At 44.2% G+C, this 24,155-nt stretch overlaps 1 protein-coding gene across 2 annotated transcripts in view; it reads right to left on the reverse strand.

The window, feature by feature from the left end:
* Positions 1-24,155, reverse strand: part of LOC102866146 (plasminogen-like) — a 75,045-nt gene that overhangs the window by 45,836 nt on the left and 5,054 nt on the right. For both annotated transcript variants that reach the window (XM_006882774.1, XM_006882773.1), the window contains exons 3-9: positions 23,648-23,754; positions 18,521-18,635; positions 15,676-15,815; positions 10,959-11,079; positions 9,011-9,129; positions 7,996-8,158; positions 5,790-5,926 (exon numbers count right to left, since the gene is read on the reverse strand). In XM_006882774.1, coding sequence (XP_006882836.1) covers positions 5,790-5,926; positions 7,996-8,158; positions 9,011-9,129; positions 10,959-11,079; positions 15,676-15,815; positions 18,521-18,635; positions 23,648-23,754 — 902 coding nt within the window. The remainder of the gene's footprint in view (positions 1-5,789; positions 5,927-7,995; positions 8,159-9,010; positions 9,130-10,958; positions 11,080-15,675; positions 15,816-18,520; positions 18,636-23,647; positions 23,755-24,155) is intronic.

Genomic DNA, 24,155 nt, shown 5'->3' on the forward strand with positions numbered 1-24,155 from the left:
ACCCCTCCCCACCAGCTCGCTCCCCCCTCCGAAGAGAAAAAGAAAAAAAATCCTTCATTAGTATACAATTCCCACATCCCTTCCCCCCCACTCCTCACCCCGAGTACACTTCTCTATGCAACCTTAAACTTTTGAAAATTACTGACTGTTCTGGGCAAAAAGAATATTATTAATGTAAGATTTAAATGCAATGGAACGAAATTCTTTGACAACAATAGCACATCAATTGGGAGGAAAGAAAATGAAATTTGCTCTTGTTCTACATTATACGTGAAGTAGAATAGTAGTATTGGAGAGTAAACTGTGTAAGTTATAAATGCATCTCGTAAACGTTAGCTGTTGTTGTTATGTGCTATTACGTTGGAACCAACTCACACCTGACTCTCCAACGGGTTCCTAGAGGCAGTAAATTGCATGGGAGGAGATTGCCCAATTTCCTCCCGTTGCGCAGATGGTAGATTCAAACTGCGTGCATTCAGAGTGGCAGTGCAGCACTTTACGATCAGGCCACCAGAGCTCCCTGGAAACTTTGGAGAAGCCACTAAAAATGTTAAAAGATTGTTAACTAATAAGCAAATAATTGAAATGAAATACAATCCTAAAGTGCTTCATTCAGCTGAAGGGAAGAAAAGTGGAAGAAAGTGGAAATGACACACAACAACAACTAGACAGTAATTGTTGTTGTTGTCGCTGTGTGCCGTCAACTTGGAACCAATCCATAGCAGACCCACCAGTGGGTTCTCAGAGGCAGTAAATCACACGAGAGGAGATTGCCCATCCTTCTTCCATGGAGCACCTGGTGGATTCAAACCACATGCCTTTGATATTTCAATTCAGTTAAAAGGAATATACGATTAGGCATTATATGTATGACCACAGTTCAGAATAAGGAGTGTATTGCTAAGTGAACTGGGGGAGGGAAAGAAAAGGGGAGGGTGTAATTGTTCAACAGTGAATGAATTTTTTTTAAGTGAACTAGGGGAGGGGGAAGGGAGTGGAAGGGAGGAAAATGTGCAACAATGAATGAATGAAAATTCAACTTTTCTGTAAACTTTTATTAAAATCACACACACAAAAGGTAGTGGATGATTAAAAGATCAGCAGTTCAAACCCACCAGCCCCTCTGAGGGAGATATATGAAGCAGTAAAAAGAGACAGTTTGCTCTTAAGATTTACAGCCTCTGAAACCCAAATGAAGGGTCACCATTAGACAGAACTGACCTGATGGCAGTGAGCTGTGTTTGCTGGGGTTTTATGTTAAAAGTTGAAATCAATGCAAATGCCCTAAAATATCTCAGTTCAAAGGCTAATAAAAACACAATCATACCAACACTGATGAAGAGGGGTTCTTTTAATACCAGCCAGAACACCTGGCGGCTGAAAAGTCAGCAGTTCTCTGCAGGAGGAAGGTGAGACAGTTCCACTGCTAGCAAGACAAATAGACATACGGACATACAGCTTTAGAAACCCAGCAGAGTATCACCATAAATAGGGGTAGACTTGGCCTCAGTGGGTTTGATGCAGAAAGTAGGTTTCAGAACAAGGACTAGTCCCAGAGATAGTGAGAGACATTACACAATGGTAAGGAGGTTATTTCATCAAGAAAACATGCCCATCTAAACTGTGAACGTATATAGCAAAGCTTCAAGTTATACCAGATACAGTTAGAACAGAGAAAGGCTGTTGTGGGGACTTTACTGTTCAGTTCTCATCAACGAGACAGGGAGGGTTAGGCAGAAAGCGGAAGGCATGAGCAACACAAACAATCATTGACTGAACAGATCTTTGTGGAAGACATTACCCAACAGCAACAGTGCCCATGTTATTTTCAAGAACAGAGGAACCTTTCCAAGGTAAACCACATTCTGAACCACAAAATGGCAGGTTAAGACATAGGCAGACTCGGAGATTCAGTCTGGTTACAGACAAACAAATGGAAGATGGACCTACAGCAAGTCACAATGGTTGTTCTGTCTTTCCAATGCATACAATACTTCTGTGTACATTCTGCTTTGGCCTGTGAAGGACACACTGGTGGCATGGTCCACAGGAGGAGGCAGGGCTAACTCACAGCCCACATCTCTCTCTGCTTTAAAGTCCACCTGCAGCTCTAGTTCCACAGTGGGAAGGCAAGGAATTTTCTCGCATGTGAATTACAGCCTTGGAAGCTCAATGGGTGGGGGAGGGGGGCAGCTGTGGATTGGTTCTGACTGAACAGCAATGAGATTTTGAGTTTTGGTCTGTTAAGGAGCCCTGATGGCAAAGCTAGGCAAGGACACCACCAAAATTGAAAACTATAGGCCAACATCTCTTATGAACATAGATGGAAAAATCCTGAATTAAATACTGGCCAATAGAGTCCAACAATATATCAAACAAATAATTCGCCATGACCAAGTGGGATTCATAAGAGGTATGCAAGGATGGTTCAACATAAGAAAAACAATCCATGTAATTCATCACATTAACAAAACAAAGAACAAGAACCACATGATTCTTTCAATTGATACAGAAAAGGCCTTTGACAAAATCCAACACCCTTTTCTGATTAAAAACACTCAACCAAATATGATTAGAGAGGAATTTCTTCAACATAGTAAAAAGTATTTACACAAACCCCAAAGCCAACATTGTTCGCAATGGAGAGAGGTTAAAGGCATTCCCTTTAAGAACAGGAACTAGGCAAGGATGTCCACTATCACCTCTCTTATTCAATATTGTATTGGAAGCCTTAGCAATAGCAATAAGACAAGAGAAGGAAATAAGAGGTATCCAAATTGGCAAAGAGGAGGTAAAATTATCTCTCTATGTAGATGATATGATAGTATACTTAGAAAACCCTAAAGACTCAGCAAGAAAACTATTGTACATAGTTGACCAATTCAGCAAAGTAGCAGGATACGAGATCATACAAAAATCAGTTGGATTTCTCTACAGTGACAAAGAGAATACAGAGCCAGAACTAAGAAAAACAGTACCCTTCACAATAGCAAATCACAAGATTAAATGCTTGGGAGTAAATCTAATCAGAAACACAAAGAATCTATTCAAAGAAAATTACAAAACATTACTACAAGAAACAAAAAGAGACCTGGAGAAGTGGAAGAATATCCCTTGCTTATGGATAGGAAGATTCAATATTGTGAAAAAGGCAATATTACCAAAGGCAATTTACATGTTCAATGCAATTCCAATACAAATACCAATCGCATTCTTCAATGAGATGGAAAAGGCAATTTCCAGCTTCATTTGGAATGGAAAGAAGCCCCAAATAAGCAAAGCACTTCTTAAAAAGAGAAATAAGGTAAGAGGCATCTCACTCCCTGATTCCAAATCCTACTGCAGTGCCGTGGTGGTCAAGACAACATGGTACTGGTACAATGACAGACACATAGATCAGTGGAATAGAATTGAGGACCTGGAAATCAGCCCATCTACCTATGGTCAACTGATTTTTGACAAGGAGATGAAATTAGTTAAGTGGGGAAAAGACAGCCTTTTAAACAAATGGTGTTGGCAAAATTGAAAAAGTATCTACAGAAGACTCAAGCAAGATCCACACCTCACCCCATAAACAAAAACCAACTCTAGGTGGATCATAGACCTAAGACTAAAACTAAGGACTATGAACTTCATTAAAGAAAAGTTTGGAAGAACTCTAGAAGTCCTAATCCACAACATAAACAGTCTTCCAAGCATCCTGAAAAATCTGCAGCTAAGGGAGGATAAAATAGATGAATGGGACCTTCTAAGAATCAAATCTCTATGTACATCCAAAAACTTCTCCAACAGGGTAAAAAGGGAAGCCACAGACTGGGAAAAGTATTTGGCAATGGCATGTCAGATAAGGGGCTTATATCTAGAATTTATAAAATACTTGAGCACAACAACAAGATAAAGGTAAACAATCCAATAGAAAAATGGGCACAGGATATGAACAGACACTTCACCAAAGAAGGCATTCAGATGGCAAAAAAAAACGCATGAAGAAACGTTCAAAATCTCTAGCTCTAAGAGAGATGCAAATTAAAACAACTATGAGATATCATCTCACCCCAGTAAGAATAGTAAAATTTAACAGAACAGTAAGCAACAAATGCTGGCGAGGTTGTGGAGATAATGGAACCCTTATTCACTGTTGGTAGAAGTGTAAAATGGTGCAACCACTAGAAAGGCAGTGTGGAGCTTTCTCAAAAAGTTGCAAATAGAAATACTGTTTTGACCCAGCAATTCCACTACTGGGAATATACCCACCAAAAACCATAACCGCCACTCAAGCAGTTATATGCACACCTATGTTTATCATGGCTTTGTTCACAATAGCAAAGAGTTGGAAACAACCCAAGTGCCCATCAACAAACGAATGGATAGAGAAGCTCTGGTATATTCACACAATGGAATACTATGCTGCATTGAAAAACAAGGAACTCATGCAATATTATTCAAAATGGATGACCCTGGAAGACATTATGCTGAGTGAAATATCTCAGTCACAAAAGGACTTATACTGCATAATGCCACTGTTGTAAAATGGGACTGACATTGGGGTTGGTGGGGAGAATGAGAAAAATGGGATAAATAATGTATATGGCATTGAAACAGATGAGGGAGAAAACTGTTAAAGGGAGATATGATTAGACATTATTTTCATGACAGGAGTCCAGAATGAAGGCTGCATAGTGGAGTGGACTTGGAGGGAGGGATTGTGTAACAATGAAAGAATCTTTCTTTAACTTTTCAAAGAGAAGAACGAACTGGGGGGGAGGGGTGGGCAAGGAGAAAAGTGTAACAGTGAATGAATGGAAATCCAAAGTCTCTGTAAATTTTCATTAAAACAATTAATAATAATAAAAAGAAGGAGGGAGGAGCCCTGATGGCATTGTGTGCTGCATATAGAGCTGCGACATGAAAGGTCAAGCGTTTGAACCTACCAGCTGCTCAAAAGGCAGATGAAGAGGCAGTTCTTCCATCTGTTAAGATTCAGAGCCTCAACACTGATGGAAGGTCACCCTAGGTGGGGAAATTACTCTACAGCAGTGGGTGGATAGTTTATGAAGAAGTGTAAGAACAATGTGAAAAAGCTTGAAACCTTGAAAATGGACAAAATGTGACATAGAGGTACAAAAGGGGCACCTTTGGGGGAAATGGCAACAACAGACTTGCTCTTCACAGGCCTGCTCCAAACTCTCAACTTGCAAAATTCAGCGCATCCTCAGAGCGCAATAAAGTGTTGGTGTCATTGTTGTTGTTGCTGCTGTGTACCAGAGATTCAGAACCAACCCATAGCTGGCCCTCTGGTGGGTTTTCAGAGACAGTTAATCACTTGGGAGGAGAGTGCCCATCCTTCTCCTGCAGAGCAGCTAGTGGCCTCGAACATGTGCCTTTGGGATTGCAGCACAGCTTCTTGCCACTAGGCCACCAGAGCTCCAAATATCATCACGTCTCCACGTCCAATGAAATAGAAGGCATTAAAATGAAGTCTGTAACTGTAGTCACTGACCACTCCAGGGATAAGCTATCATATCAGGCTTGGAAGGGTAGAGGGTCAGCGCAGGAGAGGAAGGCCCTGGATGAGATGGATTGAGCCCTGTGGTAATGGGGTCAGATGTGTCAGAGATAGTGAGGATGGCTCAGGATAGGACAACGTTTACAGCCACTGTTGAGGGGCTCACTATGAGTTGTACTCGACTCCCTAACAACAACAACAACAGGGTAGATGTAATGCCACCATGGGACAGACCAACACAGAGGACCTGGACCCCAAGTAAGCTCCCATCACGCCAACTTACTCGTTGATTCCACAGATGATGTGGATGAATCACAGGACGGTATCGTGCAGAATTCCCACCTCTTCTCACTGTTGGTTGTGTAGCACCAAGGACCAGTTTTTCCATCAGGATTGCGACAGTAGTTTTCTTCTAGATTTCTGAAAAAAGAAGAAACGTACATAAATAAGCAAGGCACATGCCCAGTTATTGAGAGTGATTAACCAAAAACCCCTTCGGATGGTCTTGAACTACCTATAGGGTGGGTAGAATGGCAGGTAAATTGTTATGGAAGCAGAGTGGCTCCTTTCTCGTGGAGAGCAGCTAGTGAACCACTGATCCTTCAGTTAGCATCCAAGCATGTCAACCACAAAGGCTCCTTGTGAACAGTGATACTGGATAGGTTTTCAGGTAACGTGCTGAGAGTCCTGTTCTTGGGTGATGGCTCCCACAACACTGTGTATAACAGACTGAAAGCCCGCCCTCGTCCTTGCCATCTTCGCGATCCATTGTCCTGAATTAAGCCCATTGATGTAGTCATCACTGCATCAATTCATTTGTTGAGAATTTTGTCTCTTTCACTTAACTTCCACTTTTCCAGGCATAATGAATGTCCTTCTCCAGGGACAAAGCCATCCTAAAAGCGTGCTCAGAGTCTCAGACAAAGCCACACCATCCTTGCCTTAAAGGATCACCCTGGCTGCTCTTCTTCCAAGATAGATTTGTTTATTTTTTTGACAGTCAATGGAATATTGAATATTCTTCAACACAATTAGAAGATATGCATTCTTCAGTCTTTCTTATTCATGATCCAAATTTCACTTGTAAGAAAGCCATTGAAAACACTCTGATGTAGGTCAGGAGCACCTTGGTCTTTAAATTGACATCTTTGTTTTAGGGTTAAACAGCATGAATCACAGATATCAGAAGAGAAGCTCAAGCAGGGCCAGATTCCAGAGAATTACGACACACATGCTTCTCCTGGATGAAGAGTTGAAATATACAACTGAACTTTTGGAGTCAAGCAAAATAAGTCTTAGATCATGTGTTGGACATTGTGCTATCCGCTATGTGATGGCGATTTCAATTTAGTCCTGGCTTTTTGGGCACTGAGGGAAGTGTGGACCCCAGCTATGGATGACAAGTAATCCAGAGTGGGGTCCTCCACTGTCAGTGCGCACTGAGTAAGGGGCTATTGGTCCCAATTAATGAGTCTTGATGGATACATCTGGTCGTTATTGTTGTTGTGAACTAGTGAGTCAGAGCCGACCCATAGCTGACCCTCTGGCAAATTTTCAGAGACAGTTAATTGCATGGGAGGAGACTGCCCATCCTCTTCCTGTGGGCTAGCTGGTGGCACCGAACCTCTTTCCTTCAGGATGCACAGCGTCTTGCCACAAGGCCACAGTGCTTCCTGATGTGTCTGGAGTAGGGCTATAAATCTGCATTTCGAACAAACTCCTAGTTGATACTGCTATCTATGGGACCAGACACAAAAAACATTATCAAAGCAAAAGGGGCTCTAAATTTGACTTCCCTTGTATATGACTCGAGCAGTTTTCGTTCCAGAATACTTTTCTGCTGGATTTGTACATAACTTCAGCTTGCTTGGTTCCACAATCAACACTCTTGGCACCAGAAGTCAGGAAATCAAAAGGTGTATTGCATTGAGAAAGTCTGCTGTCAGGGACCTCTCTAGAGTACTGAAGAGCAGAGATGTCATCATGGAGACTAAGGTGCACCTGATACAGACCATGGTTTTTGCAATTTCTTGCTATCTATATGAGAGCTGAACAATAACTAAGAATGATAGGCAAGGGATCAATGCCTTTGAGCTGTGGTGCTGGAGAAAAGCGTTGAACATACCATGGACTGCGAGGAGAACAGATAGGTCTGTCCCGGAGAGGGTGAAACTATCTGCTTCTTGGAGGCAAGGATTTTGAGGCTTCATCTCACATACTTTGGACATGTTTTCAGAAAGGACCAGTCCTTGGAGAAGGACATCATGCTTGGGAGGGTAGAGAGACAGCACAGGAGAGGAAGAACCAGGATGAGATGGATTGACTCAGTGACCAGAGTAATGAGATTAGGTCTATTGAAGACTATGAGATTGGCTCAGGATAGGGCAGGTTTCAGAGATAATGTACATAGAGTCTCTTATGGGTTACAGGCGACTCGACGGTACATAACAACAGCAGGGCCAGAGGAGGCGATCAGGAAGGAGACTTACTTGCAGGGGAAGTTTTCGGGGGTCTTGTTGTGTCGGTGAGGGGTCTGTGCACTCCAGTGTTGACACGTGTACCCAGACACGGTCACGGCCACGTTCCCTCGGTAACTTTCACCTCTTCCCTTCAGACACTGATATGTTGGACCAGATGAGGGTGGGGGTGTTGCTTGAATAGGAAAATAAACAGAGATCAATTTTACTTTTTTGAAAATGAAGAATGCACAGACAGATTTCTAGGGAATGGTACAGGAAGGATCATCTAGCTCCTTTTCTGCCCTTCACTCTTGAGATTTGACACTTGAAAACTGTCAGTCATCCCCAGAAGCACCTTGGGCAGAAGCTCTGTCTACCATGGCTCTCTGAGGGTGTCCTCCAAAGGCAAGGCCCTGAGACAAGAGGCCTCCCTCCTGGTTCTCTTTGCTCAGTGCCTCATACACAGTTAAGTATCAACACGTGCCAACTTCCCACCCCAAACCTTCACATACATCAATGAGGGCCCAAGTCCTTCGTGAAGAATAAATTATTCACTGAGTAAACACAACCAGATGATAGCCAGTGTTCCAAAAAGCCAATCAACAGAGTTTGTGGAAAGACGTGAAGCACTGTCTCCTGGGGAAGGTGTGTGCGTCCGGAAACCAGGAAATTGTTAACAAAAAGAAAAGAGAAGGTGACAAGAAGGGACCTGATGTTCTCAGGAGAGGGAACCTGAGGTGATGTGTGGCTCCCTGGGGCCCGGTCCTCAGAACACAGGAAGGAAAACAGGGAGGAAGCCCACCCCAGCCCTGCTCTACCCTCTAGTGTTTGTCTAAACTTTAAGGTCTTTGCTTCAAATTTTCATAGAAAAAAAGATAAAACTTTTCCTTCCAAGTCGTTCCTACTAGGTCTACTGTGTCTTCTTCTACCCCTGGACTCTTTTCCTCCTGACTCCCCAACAAGTTGGAAATACTGAGGAAATGGACCATCGATCCCCAGATCCCCCCAGCCCTGCAGGCCCAATTCCCAGGCTGAGCATACGCACTGCAGCGGGGGATGTCGCAGAACTCCCAGCGCTTGTTTGGGTCTGTGGTGAAGCACCAGGGGCGGGGCTCCCCGTCAGGGTTCCGGCAGTAATTCATCTTCAGGTTCTTTCTGGGAAACCTGAGTGGATGAGAAGGATTTAATAGCACTTCACCTTGACATCCCTGATTAGAATCTGTTTTTTGGTTTGGCAGCAGCATTGAGCACATGGGTGTGAGCCTGGAGCATCTGTGGGTTCTGTGTGGCCATTGCAAAGAATTATCGAACCCAGCAGAGAAGGCATGAGCTCCAAGGAAGGGATGATTGGTGTCTGAATTAGTTAAAGAAGGGCTTGAAGTCGGGGAGATGGAGTCATGTCCAGCCTCATAGGAACTAGCCTTGGAATACTGCTGCTGTTGATGAGGAAACCTCTTCCTTTTTAAATTACTGTTGCTGTCATTGTTCACCCTCAAGTTGGAACTGACTCATAGCTGCCCCTCCAGCAGGTTTTCAGATGCAGTCAGTAAATCGTTTGAACTGCTTGTCTTTGGTTCGGCCACACAGCTCCTTACCACTGTGTCACCAGGGCTCCTTAGTAAGTGTTGTTAGGAGCTGTCCAGTATGACTCAGAGCAACCCTGTGAACATTTGATCTGAACCCTGTCCTGTCCTGCGCCGTCCTCATCAGCTCTGACACCCTCGAGCCCTTTGCTGCAGTCACCCTGTCAATCCATCTCGTTGAAGGTTTTCTCTTTCACTGAGCCCTCCACCCTTCCTAGCATGACGTCCCTTTCTCCTTGTCACTTTTGCAAGGTTGAACTCGCTCTTGGAAAGGCAGCTACAAAACACAGTGGTGCTGTTGTCAACAGTGTACTCAGTCTCATTTCTGTGGTTCTCTTTTTTTTTTTATTTAGGTTGTTTATTTTTCATTTCAATGAACATCTACAGAGATTTTGGGATTCCATTCATTCATTGTTGCACCCTTCTCCCCAGCACAAACCCCTCCCCCCTCCCCCCATTTGCTCCTCTCCTTGAAAAGCAAAAGAAAAACTCCCTCATTAGTACACAATCCCTACCCCCACCCCCACCCCCAAATATAATCCACTCTGCAACCCTCATTGCATACTCCTACGATAAAAATAATGCCCTAAAATATAATACTTTTAGACTATTCTCTCCCCCATAGACTTCAATGCCGTAAACATATTTCTATAACCAGATGAAATGAAGAAAAAAACAGAAGCAACCACAGAGTGAAAGACAATTTCTAGAACAATGAGTATGAAATGGAAGACTCTAGAATCATTATCACCTTCTCAAATGGGAATTCATTCCTTTGTAAGGGAATTCCCTTTTCCTCACTGTAAAACAATGCACTGGTATAAATACGTTAAACGTTGTTATTGATGTTGTTATTGATTGCCTTTGAGTTGAGCATGACTCATAGTGACTCCATGAACAAAAGGCCTGAAGCCCCTCTACAAATATTGACATTTAACAAAGTTCATAGAGTTTCCAAAGACATGTTATTTAGGAAGTGGATGCCACTCCTGCTTCCGAAGAGGTGTCATATAATCCCTGAAGGCCATTCTTAAGACTTGGGGGAAGAAGCTGTGAGCCTTATTGATATAAAGAGAGTGAAAAGGTGACAGAAGTATTAGGAAAATTCCCAAGAGACTGATCTGTGGTTCCCACATTTGAATGTTCACAGCCATCACTGGGAACTCTGTGAGCTGCAGATTCGGGCTTGGTGGGCCTGAGGGGCTCATAGGAGATGCAGATGCTGTGGGGGCAGGGAACATAGTCCACATTCTGCGAATAAGACTGTATCTTCTACTTCCACTCTGGTGGGAGGAGGCAAGGTCTGATTCCCAAGGTGGCAACGTGTTTATGTTAGATCAAACATGCCGTATCTGACAGACCACAGAATCTTAAACACTCAATCCCCTACCAAACCCACCCAGGACTCACTTGGAGGGAATGTATCCATGAACATGTGGGCTCTGGGAGTCCCAGGCCTGGCAGTCAAGTCCAGACATGGTCTTGGCAATTTTGCCCTGGTAGTTCACTCCATTACAATGCATGCATTCTTCTGGACAGAAAAAAAAAAAAAAAAAACAAGACAGAGAGAAAGCAGTTGAAATGGATGGAGCTGGAAGACAGTAAGCCATTGGTCCCACTTGAGAGATCACAAACACTATTGCAACTCGTTCAGATGCAATTTCCTGCCACCCCTCAGACAAGTAGCAACAGACTTTGTTTATTATTAAATGTTTCTCACACGCAAAACAGTCTTCTCTCTTTTGAGTGATACAGTGATCAGATTTTGGAAACTGTGCCGTCAACCGTTACAGTCATAGACAAACTTGGATATGTTGGGTCCTCAAGCTGGGAGCCCATGTCCTGGGGACAGGAGCTGGTGAACACAGATGGATTCTCTGAAGTCTGAGTCTCTCAGAACATATAATATATGGTGTCTTCCTTTCAGAATGGACTTTGAAACTGTCTATGAAAGGAGCCTCCTCCAATGACAACACACGCAGACCCTATATCTTAGGACTGCCATTTTTGTGTGTCTTAATGGCCTCTGTAAGAAGTCCCTCCTGCACCATGACCAAGCACCCCTTTTTGTTCTGATGAGGTATACGGTCGGCTGGTTCTCAATGTGGTGAGACTCACGACCAACTGTTTTCTGTTTCCTTGTTGTTGTTGTTGTTACGTGCCATTGAGTCACCTGTGACTCACAGTGATCCTATATATAACAGCTCTAAAGCCTGCCCTGTCCTGAGCCAGTCTCACTGACTCCAACACACCTACACCTGTTGCCCTTGACACTGTATCAATCCATTTCATCCGAGGTCTTCCTCTCCTGTGCTGTCCTTCCACACTTCCGAGCATGATGTCTTACGCATGATGACTTATTGGTCAGCCTGGCCACACACCCAAAGTATGTTAGATGGAACTTCAAAATCCTAGCCTCCAAGGAGAAACTTGGATTCACTCTCTCCAAGATAGACTTATTTGTTTTCTTGGTGGTTCATGGTATGTTCAAGACACTTCTCCAGCACCACAACTCAAAGGCATCAATTATTCTATCATCCTCAGTCATTGTCCAGCTCTCTAATGGATAGTAAGTAAATTGGAAGACTGGATTGGATCATGTGCACCTTAGTCTCTAGACTGACATAATCGCTTTTCAGTACTCCAGAGAGGTGTCTGACAGCCGGGTTACCCAATGCAATTTGTCTTTTGATTTCATGACTTCTAGTGCCAAGAGTGTTGATTGGGGAGCTGAGTAAGTAGTAACTTTTAACAACCTCAATCTCTTCTCCATCTGTCTTCTTGATGTTGAGCTTGTATTGAAGACTATAGTCCTAGATCTTCTGTAGCAAGTGCTTCAGGTCCTCCTCACTTCCAGCAAGAAAGGTTGTGTCATCTGCAAAACATAGCTTGGTTGGTTGTGGGTTTTTGTTTTGTTTTGTTTTTTGTTGTTGTTGTTTTTATCTTTTTGGTTATCTTTTTTATTTTTTTATTATAACATAGGTTGTTGATGAGTCTTCCTCCAATCCTAATGCCACATTTCTTTTCATAAAGTCCAGCCTCTCAAATGATCTGTTCTACATATAGATTGAAAAGGTGTGGAGACAGGATGCATCCCTGATACACTCCTTTTCTGAATTTGGACCATGCAGTGTTTCCCTACTCTGTCTTGAGGACTGCTTCCTGGTCCAAGTATAGGTTTTGCATAAGCACAATCAAATGTTCTTGGATTCCCATTCTCCACTACAATTTGTTGTGATCCACACAGTTAAATGCCTTTGCCTAGTCAATGAAACACAGATAGATATCCCTCTAGTAATCTTTGCTTTCTGCCAAGATCCATCGGACATTGGCGATAATGTCTCTAGTGCCAGAACTTCTTCTAAACCCAGCTTGTATTTCTGCTAGTTCTCTGTCAATGTGCTGTTCCAGTCACTTCTGGATAATCTTCAGCAGGATTTTTTCCGTACTCTATTGGGTCACCTTTTTTTTTTTTGGAATGGGAATAAATATGGATCTCTTCCAGTCAGTTGGCCAGATAGTTGTCTTTCAGATTTTTTGGCATAACCTGTTAAGCACATACAGGGGAGCATCTGTTTGTTGAAATACGTCAGTTGGTTCCTGGGGCCTTATTTTCTGCCAAGTTCTTCAGAGAAGCCTGAACTTTCTCCTTCATCACCATTGCCTCTTGATCATATGTAGTTTCTTGACATTCTTTTGCGTCAGCCAATTGTTTTTGGTACAGTGGCTCTGTATACTCTTTCTATCTTCTTTTAATACTTCCTGGATCTTTCAATATCCTGCCTGTAGCATCCTTAAGCATTGTGACCTGAGGCCTGAATTTGTTCTTTAGTTCCTTCAGCTTAAGAAATGCCGAGCGAATACAGCCCTTTTGTTTTTTGGACTCCAGTTCTTTGCAGATTTTATTATAATACTTTGCTTTGTCTTCCTCTCTCTATTTCCTTGTGTTATATTAAAAAAAAATCAAAACTTTTATTTAGAATATCAAACCTGGATTGAGATAACAAAGTGCAGCAAAATCTTATTGCTTTCATTTTTAACTGGCTAATAAGGAGAAGAGTAGTTAAGCACTCAGTTTTTAACCAAAAGATCAGTGGTTCCAACCCACCAGCTAAAGTCCTTCACCTTCTACAGCAAGCGCTTCAGGTCCACTTCAGTTCCAACAAGCAACGTTGTGTCATCTGCATAACATAGGTTGGTGGGGTTTTTTTGGTTGGTGTTGTTGTTGATGTGAGTGTGCTTCTGTAAAGATTAGAACTTTGGAAGTCCTACGGGACAGCTCTACTCTGTCCTGCAGAGTCTCTACAAGTTAGAACCAACCTGACTGCAGTAGATGAACAAGGAAAAGGGAGGCATAGCTGTTATAGAAAATGTACATTTCTGTAAAGAGACTAAGTCAACTTCAGTGCCATCGAAAAAAGTACAACTCCTGGCGACCCGCATTGGGTTTCCAAGGCTGTAAATCTTTATGGGAGGAGACTTCCCATTTATCACCGCAGAAGGATTGATGGATTCAATTTGCTGACTTTTTGGTTCTCAGTCTAACACAACATGTTGCTCTACAAGATCCAAATGACCTACAAATAAAGGACATCCATAGTTCCAATAGCTACAAGTGACAGGACATTGAGATGCCACCCAGTGTCGTGTCCACTTTTCAAGCCGAGATGTTACCTATACTCCATTTATTTAGTCCCTCATTCAGCTACAAATGTAGCCATAACTAGGAAGTAAAGAACATTCTCTCAATGCAATACTCAAAGGACCGCACTGAACTCTGAGGTCTGAGAGTCAATTGGTCACAAGGAGCTCTGGTGGTGTAGTGTGTAGCATGTTGAACTGACAGTGGGAAGGTCTGAGGTTCAAATCCACCAGCCCCTTGATGGGACAGTGATGGGACGTTTCCTTCCACTAAGATTTCTCTTCTCACAAGTCCAGTGGAGGATGGCTATAAATCAAAATCAACTCTGTGGCAGTGGGTTTATTTTCTTTTTTTTATATTCACCTGGTCAGTCCAATAATATAAGGGATTGCTGGCTTAAGAATTGACAAATTACTAAGTATCAACCAGCTATCCAAATCTTCCGTGTTAAATTAATATCATTTATTTGAATCTTCTTGAATCTGTAATTTCATTTTAATTCTTTAGTTGTAATTTGAGGGTTTTATTTTATTTTTTAAATAGAATACTTTATTCTTTTCATAATCAAATCCATGCAGATAAGACCTTATATATTTAATATAGTGTGTTACCCCTTTACAAAAGGGGGGGAATGAAATGTATCATTTCTAGACCAATATGGCTGTTAATTTCCATACAATGCCAACTCAACATGGTATAATTGGATTTTTTTTTCAAAGTTGACAGCACAGGTTCTGCATCGTTGGAACAAAAATAATGGGGTTTTATTTTAGATGTTCTGCAGCTTATACAAAGAAAAAGTTTATCGCTAAAGTTTCTAAGTAGTTAGATGTCTGCTGATCTTCAAGTACTGCTGATTGCTTTTGAGTCAAGCACGACTCATAGCAACCCTACGAACCAAAGGCCTAAAGACTCTCCACAAGTATCAACATTTATCATAGAGTTTCTGGAGGCATGTTGTTTAGGAAGTGGATGCCAATCCTGCTTCCAAACTTGTTATAGTACGTTGTTGTTATGTGCCTGTGATGAGTTGCCTGCGATGTATAGCAACCCCATGTCCAGCAGCTCTGAACCCTTCCCTGTCCTGAGCCAGTCTCACTAACTCCAGCACATCAATCCCCATCATCTTAGTCACTGTCTCATTCCATCTCATCTGATATCTCCCTCTCCTGAGCATGATATCCTTCTCCAAGGATCAATCTCTCCTAGTCACATGCCCAAAGTACATGAGGCAGAGCTTCAAAATCCTAGCCTCCAAGGAGAGACTTGGTTTCACCCTCTTCAAGACAGACAGATTTGTTTTCTTGATAATCCAATAATTTAAGGTAATCCCAGGAATGGGATCAATCTGAAATCTGCACCCCCTTGATAAGTCCAATGTTACTGCCTTGGCCAACTACTACACTGATAATTTGTAACGTTCCTATACAAGGTGACATTACACCAATTCTCTGCAGATGAGAGTGTGCCCAGAGGGGTGCTGACCTTCACACTCAGGAATGTTGCAGTAATCGTATCTGGTTTTGGGGTCAGTGGTGTAGCACCACGGTCCACTCTCGCTGTCGTCTGGGTTCCGGCAGTAGTTCTCCTCCAGACCCTCCAAAGGGTATTTCTCAGGGTAATAGCTGGAGGGAAGGAATGGGAAAGAAAAAAAAATGTACTTTCAATGAATCTGCTTCAAACATGAACATGCTATCAGCACATCAGGATAAGGGGCTCGCTCGTTGCTGTCTGCAGTATCAGTCCCTGTCACTCTGCATATCCCAGCCGTGTTGGAGCAACTGGCTGCGTGGGCACAATAGATCTTATCACCACTGCTGCCATCTGATAGGCAGGTCTTCGATGCCAAGGCAAAGCGTTCTTATGCACAGTCAGTAGAAATAGGAAGATTCCAGTACCCGTCAGATCTGTGTTTCTTCCAAACACCTGCTTTAATCAATTGCCCTTCTCTCTGTAAAAAGAATCACGGTTTTTTGCCATTTCTTCAGTCTGTGTAAAGCATGGGGTGGGATTGGCACTGACATTTTCCTGCTTACTCTCTTACTGAGTATTAACAAAAACCCTAGCAGGAAGGTGGTATTATCCCCTTCGCACAGAAACCGAGGCGCAACCGTGTAAAACAAGGTCAAGCTTGCCTATGTCCCCACAACAAAAAGGTAGCACACGGAGAGCCAAGTGCCAGGGCCAGAGCCATTTGATCCCAGATGTTGTGGCCTCTCTTGGACTCACGGGCTGAGTTCATGAGGGTTTGCAGTTCTGAGTGGGTGTTAAGGGTTGTGAGTGGGTGTTAAGGGTTGAGTTGGTGTTAGGGGTTGAGAGTGGGTAATAAAAATTGAATGGGTGTTAAGGTGGGTGATAAAGGTTGAGAGTAGGTGGTCAGGGTTCAGAGTAGGTATTAAGGGTTGTGAGTGGGTGATCAGGGTTAAAAGTGGGTGATAAGGGTTAAGAGTGGATGTTAAGGGTTGTGAGTGGGTGATAATCTCATTGTCAGTTCCCGTGATGAATTGCTGTGTTCTGTTTTTGTTAGATAATTAATTCCTCTGGCTATTAGTCAGAACTGACTTGAGGTCAATGAGATAGAGTGATATTTTAATGTTTATTCTAAGAAACTATAAATGTTTGTACAAGTGTTGTTGTTGTTAGGTGTCTTCAAGTCGACCGTGTGAGCCTGTGAACAACAGGTAGAAACCTTGTGCTGGTCCGTGGCATCCTCACAGTCCCATCATGCTCAAGCCCATTGTCTCAGTTACTCTGTCAACCTGTCTCATTGAGGGTCTTCTCTCTCAGCAACCCTCTACTTTTCTAAGAATCATGACAGCTTTGTCAAAACAATGAAGCCTCTTGATAACATGTCCAAAGTCTATGAGATGAAGTTTCATCATTTTTGCTTCAGAGGAACATCATGCTCACCCTTCCTCCAAGAGGCTCAGTAAAAAGGAAAACCACTTTGGACAAGACAACTTGATTGAAACAGTGGTTTCAACAATGAACTCAGACACAGCAACAGCCGTGAACACGGTGCCAGAACAGGCAGCGCTTTGCTCAACTGTACATAGGGTCACTATGAAGTGGACTCAGTGGCATCAGGCAAGTGTCACGAAGGACTTAAGGCCACCTAAGGTCATACTGGTGTTGGAGAAGAGTACTGAATATCCCGTAGAATTAAAAAAGAACAAATAGCTATGTCTTAGAGAAAGAAGGTATAGCCAGAGTGCTCCTTGGAGGTAGGAATGGTGAAGCTTTGTCTCACACACTTTGGGCATGTCGCTAGGAGAGGCTATTTATTTTTTAAGAGGGACATTAAACTTGGACAAGTGGACAGTCAGCAAAAAAGAAGACGACTCTCAACCAAACGGATCAACACAGTGACTGAAGCAATGGACGTGGGTATACCAGAGACGTGAGGATGGCACAGGATAGGACAGGGTTCAGACCCTGTTCACAGAGTCATACTCAACCCAACAGCACCTAATAATGACAACACTGTCACACTGACACTAAAACAATTAACAAAACCATTGAGAGACTCTTTTTTCTTCTTCAATGGGTTCAATGTGGAGGTGAATATGTGACAAAGGTCCAACTTGATGCAATAACTAAGTCCATTCTAGGCACAGTTATTTCTCATCCTTTCTCACATTGGATCTAGAATCCATGGTTTAAGTTTTTATTTTTGCTAGACAGCTTCCTGTGTTCCAGATTCTCCAAGAATTTACAAACACAAGGCTAAAGAGAAGACATCTTCTTCTGTGCTTGGGTTATAATGTGTTTGAGTCGTAATGTTTTAATTGACATGTCCACACCATTACAGATGGAACTGTTGCACCCAAATAGGTATGTTGCAGTTCTGACCCAAATGCATGGGAACTTGTCTTTGTTTGGGACAAAGTTTCTTTGAGGATGTGATTGATTAGTGAGGTTATACCAGAGGAGGGTGGGTCCTAATCCCTTCTTGCAAAACCTGGTGGTATCTTCCAAAGAGGGACACACATGTGGAGACAGAATAACACAGGGAAAACAAAGAGCAAGTGAAGATGCATCTACAAGCCAAGCGGTGCTCGGGGCTCCTGGAAGCTGGACAAGGCCACACAGGGTCTCCCCTAGACTTTGAAGAGAGGCCAGCCCCGGTGATGCCCTGTATCTGGACCTCCAGCCTCCAGAACCAGGAGTTAACACGTCTCTGTTCTTTAAAGCAGCCCACTGTGATCCTTTGTGACAGCAGCACTAAGTCAAGCAGTCACAAAGCTCTCTCACGCGTTTCTGGTTGGGTTGGGAAGTCACAGGTTTTCGAGACATGACAGGTGACCCCAGAGGCAGGAGAACGTCTTACTTAGGCTTGTGAGGAGTGGTGTCGCTCCACCTCTGGCAGTCAAGCCCTGTCCTGGTCTTGGCCATCGTGCCCCGGTAGTGCCTTCCGTTGCCGACCCTGCACTCTGAAAGATAGACTGGGAGAAAGGCTGTGAGTGAGCACCCTCGCTGCACGCCGGCCGCACGCTGCTGTAGAAGGGGAACGGAGATCCCCCCATCTCTGCAGGAGCTGCAGTGAGTGAAGTGGGCTGGCTTGTGCATCCATTTATACCAAAGTTCTCTGCTGAGACCCTCCAAGCCTATGTGGAGCCCTGGTGGTGCAGTGACCAAAACACTCAATTGCTAATCAAAAGGTCTGAGGCTCAGCCCCACGTTTGTATGTGTCCACCTGCATCTGGTACCTCCAGCTGAGTCACACATTTCCAAGCATCCATTGTCTTTACGATCCTGGAAACTTACCTGGACTGAGGTACGAACGTGCAAAGAGAAAGGATGACTGCTCTGCTTGTTAGCATTTTGACTGAGCTGATGCTTTTAAGGATTTGAAAGAGTCGAATCATTTGAGAAATTGCTGTCAAATCCATTGGAGATAAGTCAATCCTTTGAGTTTGGGGGTAAATTATGAACATTCCCAAGGCTCTCTGTGGGACTGTGAAATAAACGTCTTTAAAGTTTGCGCTACTTCAAACAGAAAGAAACTATTGGGGGTGGGGTGGGCAGGGAGGAAAATGCAACAATGAATGAATGGAAATCCAAAGTCTCTGTAAACGTTCATTAAAATTAATAATAAAAAATATTTCTAATTTTTTTAAAAAAGAAACTATTATTGGACAGACTGTATGAGAGGGTCGTTTAGACAGCATGCCGCTCCATTGGTGGACTCACATTTTAAAGATAAGAAGAAAAAACTCTGCTTGTTACCCACAAAGTACTAACATTAGCCTGTGTTTTCAGTGAAAATATAAAATGCTTGGGTAAGACCATTATTGTAAAAATAGAAGGATAACTAGTAAAATATATATGGGGACCCAGAGCGGGAAGGGATTGGAGTAGAGTGGTGAGGATGGGTAGGGGCAAATCCACAACATTGCACAATTTGGTGGGAGGAGGGGGGAGTAAAGGAAATGGGACAGATCCAATGGAGATATAAAAAGACAAGGTTATGATGGGCATAGTCTAATGATGATTAATTTTATCAAACACAATCCACAGTCAACATTCTTGGCACCAGCAGCCAGGAAATTAAAAGACGTATTGTGATGGGAAAGTCTGCTGTTAGGGACCTCACCAAAGTACCAAAGAGCAATGATGTCACTCTGGAGACCAAGGTGCGCCTGATATAGTCCCTGGTCTTTACAACCATTGGATGATAGAAGGAAAATTGATGCCTTTGAGCTGTGGTGCTGGAGAAGAGTATTGAATAGATGATGGACTGCTAAAAAAATGAACAGGTTCATCCTGGAGAGGGTTAAACCAAGCTACTTCTTGGAGGCAAGGATTCTGCAGCTTCGTCTGACATACTTTGGACATGCTACAAGGAGGGACCAGTCCTTGGAGAAGGATATCACGCTTGGGAGGGTGGAGGGAGAGTGCAGGAGGAGAACACCCTCTATGAAATGGATTGATTCAGTGACTGGGATAATTGGGATGGGTGTGTCAGAGGCAATGAGATTGGCACAGGATAGAGCAGGGTTTAGGGCTATTGTACATAGGGTTGCTATGAGTCACAGGTGATTGGATGGCACATAACAACAACAACATGCATGGGTATGAAACACAATGTGAATGAAGAATAGCGTGAAACACAATGTATATGAACTTTGTAAGCAAATCTATATAAAATATTTTTAAATGCTTGTAGATGTGTACCATCTTTTATGATACCCTTCTTTAAACAAATGCGTAGCTTCACTGTTCAACCTGCATAAAGAACTTCCAATATTTCCAAAGACATTGTCACCATGGGGCGCGTTCCCCTCCATCAACACCCTGTGTGTGTGTGTGTGTGTGTGTGTGTGTTACAGCAGCACCCACTCCACAGGCCTTTCTATGACTCGTCTGTGGAAGCAGGCCACCAGACCTTGTTTCTGAGACCCCACTGGATACACTCTGCTCAGCAGCGGTTTTGGTCAGCAGCTGAGCCTTGAATGGTTTGCTCCACCCAGGGGTCCCACTTTGTGGAACCTGCCCCCGGCCAATGAAAAATGATTGCAAATGCATCTTCTTTTAGCTCTAGTGACTGTTAGAAACATTCCATTTCTCAAAAGCCAGATGCCTTTGTGAAAGGGAGGCCCCAGAATCAGAGCAGGTTTTCAAAGAAACTGCCATTGTGCTGAGACCGGAAGGAGGAGAAACAGCTGGTCACAGGCTTTGCAGAGGCGGAGTGGGGGTGGGGCGAGGGGCGTGGGGGGCAGTGGGGGTGTCCCCTCAGGGGGAGGGGTGTCATTTCAAGTCTGGGAAACAGAGAGGCTGCTGGAGGCGAGCAGACAGTGGCCCCAGGATTAGATGCTCAGCTCTTAAATAGCGAGTGTTTAGCTAGCTTTTGGATTTTATTTTCTGAGCTTTCAGGAGGATGTTAAGCAGAAAGCTGCCTTCTAACGCAGTCACTGCGACCAGCTGCCAAGGTGGTTGCTGATAGCGCGAGAGGCAGGAGAAGGGGCCTATGGAGGTTGGGATGGGTATGAAGAAATGGCGGGTACCATCATAATCTTGGGGTCACAATTGCCCCCAGAAGATTCTCAGCAGGGAATCTGGCAATGGGTCACACAGTCCCACAGTGAAGAAATATGCTCTCTCAATGACTGGACTTTGGACTTTGATCCCCTCCTTGTTTGTGCGCCCCCAGCCCCGTTTACCTAACCTTTCGATCCTGCCTGTCACCTTGAACACAAGCAACTTCAAACTGGTCCTAGCTGTCTCCCCTGTGTCCCCTTTGGTTAACGATTCACAAATGACACAGTTAAGTGCCTGTGTTTCCCAAGGAACATTCTCCCATATAAGTGTCATTAACCTGGAGGAGAGAGGGGGTTCCATTAAACTCATCCTTTACTTGCTATTTGTAACAACTGTTGGTTTCAACAGGTCATCTTTAAATCTCATCTGTACTTGACTGTCAGGAATTACTGTTGGATATAAAAAAGAGCGCAAGGGTGCGAGGGGGAGAAATAAAGAAAGGAATTGATCCCAAGAAACGAACAGGCCTTTATTGCGCGGTCTGAGAGGGACGCCAAGTGAACCAGCTGCATGGTATGCAGACAGGATCCAAATGGTGCATGGGCAGTTTGGGGAGTTTCCTTTTTATAGGGGTCCTGGGGAGGACTAAGATGGTACTTCTTGGAATTTGGTGTGTTAATTAAGTTAGGTTTTAGCTTTTTTAAGCAAGCTCAGACTCTTATCAGGATCCATTGTCTGGTCTGGTCTTTGATAGGACCAGCTTAAGTGTTAAGTTTCTCAGGAAGTGATCAAGCTGGGTGATGGTGGGACAACTGCTGTATCCTTCCTTCAATGACAGCTAAAAGGAGGCTACCCGGGGCAGCCAGTGACGTCTGAGGAGAAGAACCCGTGTGTAGAAATAACCCTAACCTAAAGGAGCACTTCGGGAAGCTTCTCTGGAAGCTCTGTAGGGCCATGGGCAGGGGTGCTGCCCATCACGGCCAGTAACACATGGCTTGCAGGAAGTAGAATGCTACCACAGTTGCTGGTGGTACAGACAGCCAAGTACTTGGCCATGACGCAGAAGCTCTGCAGAAGAGAGAACTGTCACTCCGCTTTCACAGGGTTCCCAGGGCCCGGTTCCTCCCACGGAGCCCGTTCTACTCAGAGCCACCAGGAACCTAACGTGTCTTCACAGCAATAACGTGGAGTTTGGTTTTGTTTCCCATCACCTTTAACACCTTCACTTGCAGACTATTAGGAGTCTAACACTTGGAAAGACAGACAGAGGGTCAGCAAAGGAGAGGAAGACCCCCCACTGAGGTGGACATACACCATGATGTCATCAATAAGGCCCTTGCGTGTCAGAGATTGGGACGATGGCACAGGATAGGACGGGGTTCAGATCTGCTATTTGTCACTAGATCACTAGGTTGGACTTGAATCGACAACATTTAACAACAACAAGGGAGCTCTGGTGGCCTAGTGGAAAGGAGCTGCACTTGCCAACCCAAAGGCACCTGGGTCGGATCCCCCAGCTGCTCTGAAAAATAAAGATGGGCGATTTCCACCCAAGAGATTTGCTGCCTCTAAAACCTCGCCGGAGCGTGAGCTGTAGGTTGGTTCTGACTTGATGGGGACTCCACAACAACAGGAAATAGTGGGAGCTCTGGTGGGCCTATGGTTAAGTCATTCTGTTGCTAACCACAAAGTCGGGGGTTTGAACCCACAGCTGCTCTGTGAGAGGAAATGGGGGGAACCTGCATCTGTAATAATTCACCCCATGGCGGGCACCCCCTGGCCCTGGAAGGTTACAGTGAGTTGGGTTTGCTTTTGGGGGGCTCTGAAGTTGTTACTAGAAATGGTTTTAATACCCAGCAAATAACAGAGGATGGGAGATAGGTTTTTTTAAAAAGTGTTATACATTCATTAAAACCCTCATATTTACCTCCTGGGGCTTTTGTATGTGTAAACAGACGTGTGGTTTCCATAGCGTCCAGGCAGCCTCTCGTCCTGACAATGGGGTCATTGAGCCAACATTTTAAAGAACATTGGATGAGGAAATGGGCCACCTGCACTCTTCAGAGTCTGAGGGGAATTAAGATCACGACCCAAAAGTGGAAAATTGAAGACCAGAACTAATGACCCTGTGTCTTTCCAAGTGTTCCCTCAGCCAGGGGCCCGGTCCCCCTTCAGCACAGATTCCAAGGTCATGAGGCGCTTCCATGCCTGCCAGCCCCTCCCTGAAGGGACGGAAGGAGGTTCTGAACGCCTCATTTTCAGGGTCACAGAGGTAGAATTCAACCCAGTGAGAAAATGTGAACCCAAGAGGTGAAGCAGCCCAGATGAGCTGACCCAGCTGGCCAGTGGGTACGCATGCCTTCGTGCCCAGGTGTCCTAAGTTAAAGACATCCAAGAGAAAGGGGGTGGCGTGCGTGGGAAGGAAGGGGCTGTGGGGCAGGGAAGGAGAGAAGAAGGAAGAGGACACGGTACTCACTCCTCTTTTCAAACAAAACGACATCCCTTATCCTGAAGACGATGGACGACTTGCTGTTCTCAGCCATTATCACACACTGGGGCTCCTTACTGTGATACTCGAATGCCCTGCAAGGGGAAAGCCATCCAGAAATAAGCCACGTTGCCCCTTTTATTTAAGGACCGTCATGCGTGAGCAGTCCTCAAGCAGCATTAAATGCAGCAAACTCACTGCTCTCAAGTCAACCCTGATAACCAGCCTCCCTGCAGAAACTGTGGGTTCCGCGAACTCAGCATTTGCACCAGGAAGAGACTGCCCCACCCTGGGAGCACCTGGGAACTTCGAACTGCTGACTTTTCCTCTAGCAGTCCAACATATTCTACCCCACCCGACCAGAGCTCTGTGGCAACTCTAAATGTGACAACATTTCTCTTGTCAGCTCAGGAAGCCCACAAAGACCCAGCATGGTGTCCACAGACTGTTTAAAAGGGCTCTCCTGTGTGGTCCTGTGTGGTCCAGTGTGGTCTGG

The sequence above is a fragment of the Elephantulus edwardii genome, unplaced genomic scaffold (assembly GCF_000299155.1).
Source record: "Elephantulus edwardii isolate Elephantulus edwardi_28Jun2011 unplaced genomic scaffold, EleEdw1.0 scaffold00024, whole genome shotgun sequence".
Classification (NCBI taxonomy): Eukaryota; Metazoa; Chordata; class Mammalia; order Macroscelidea; family Macroscelididae; genus Elephantulus; species Elephantulus edwardii.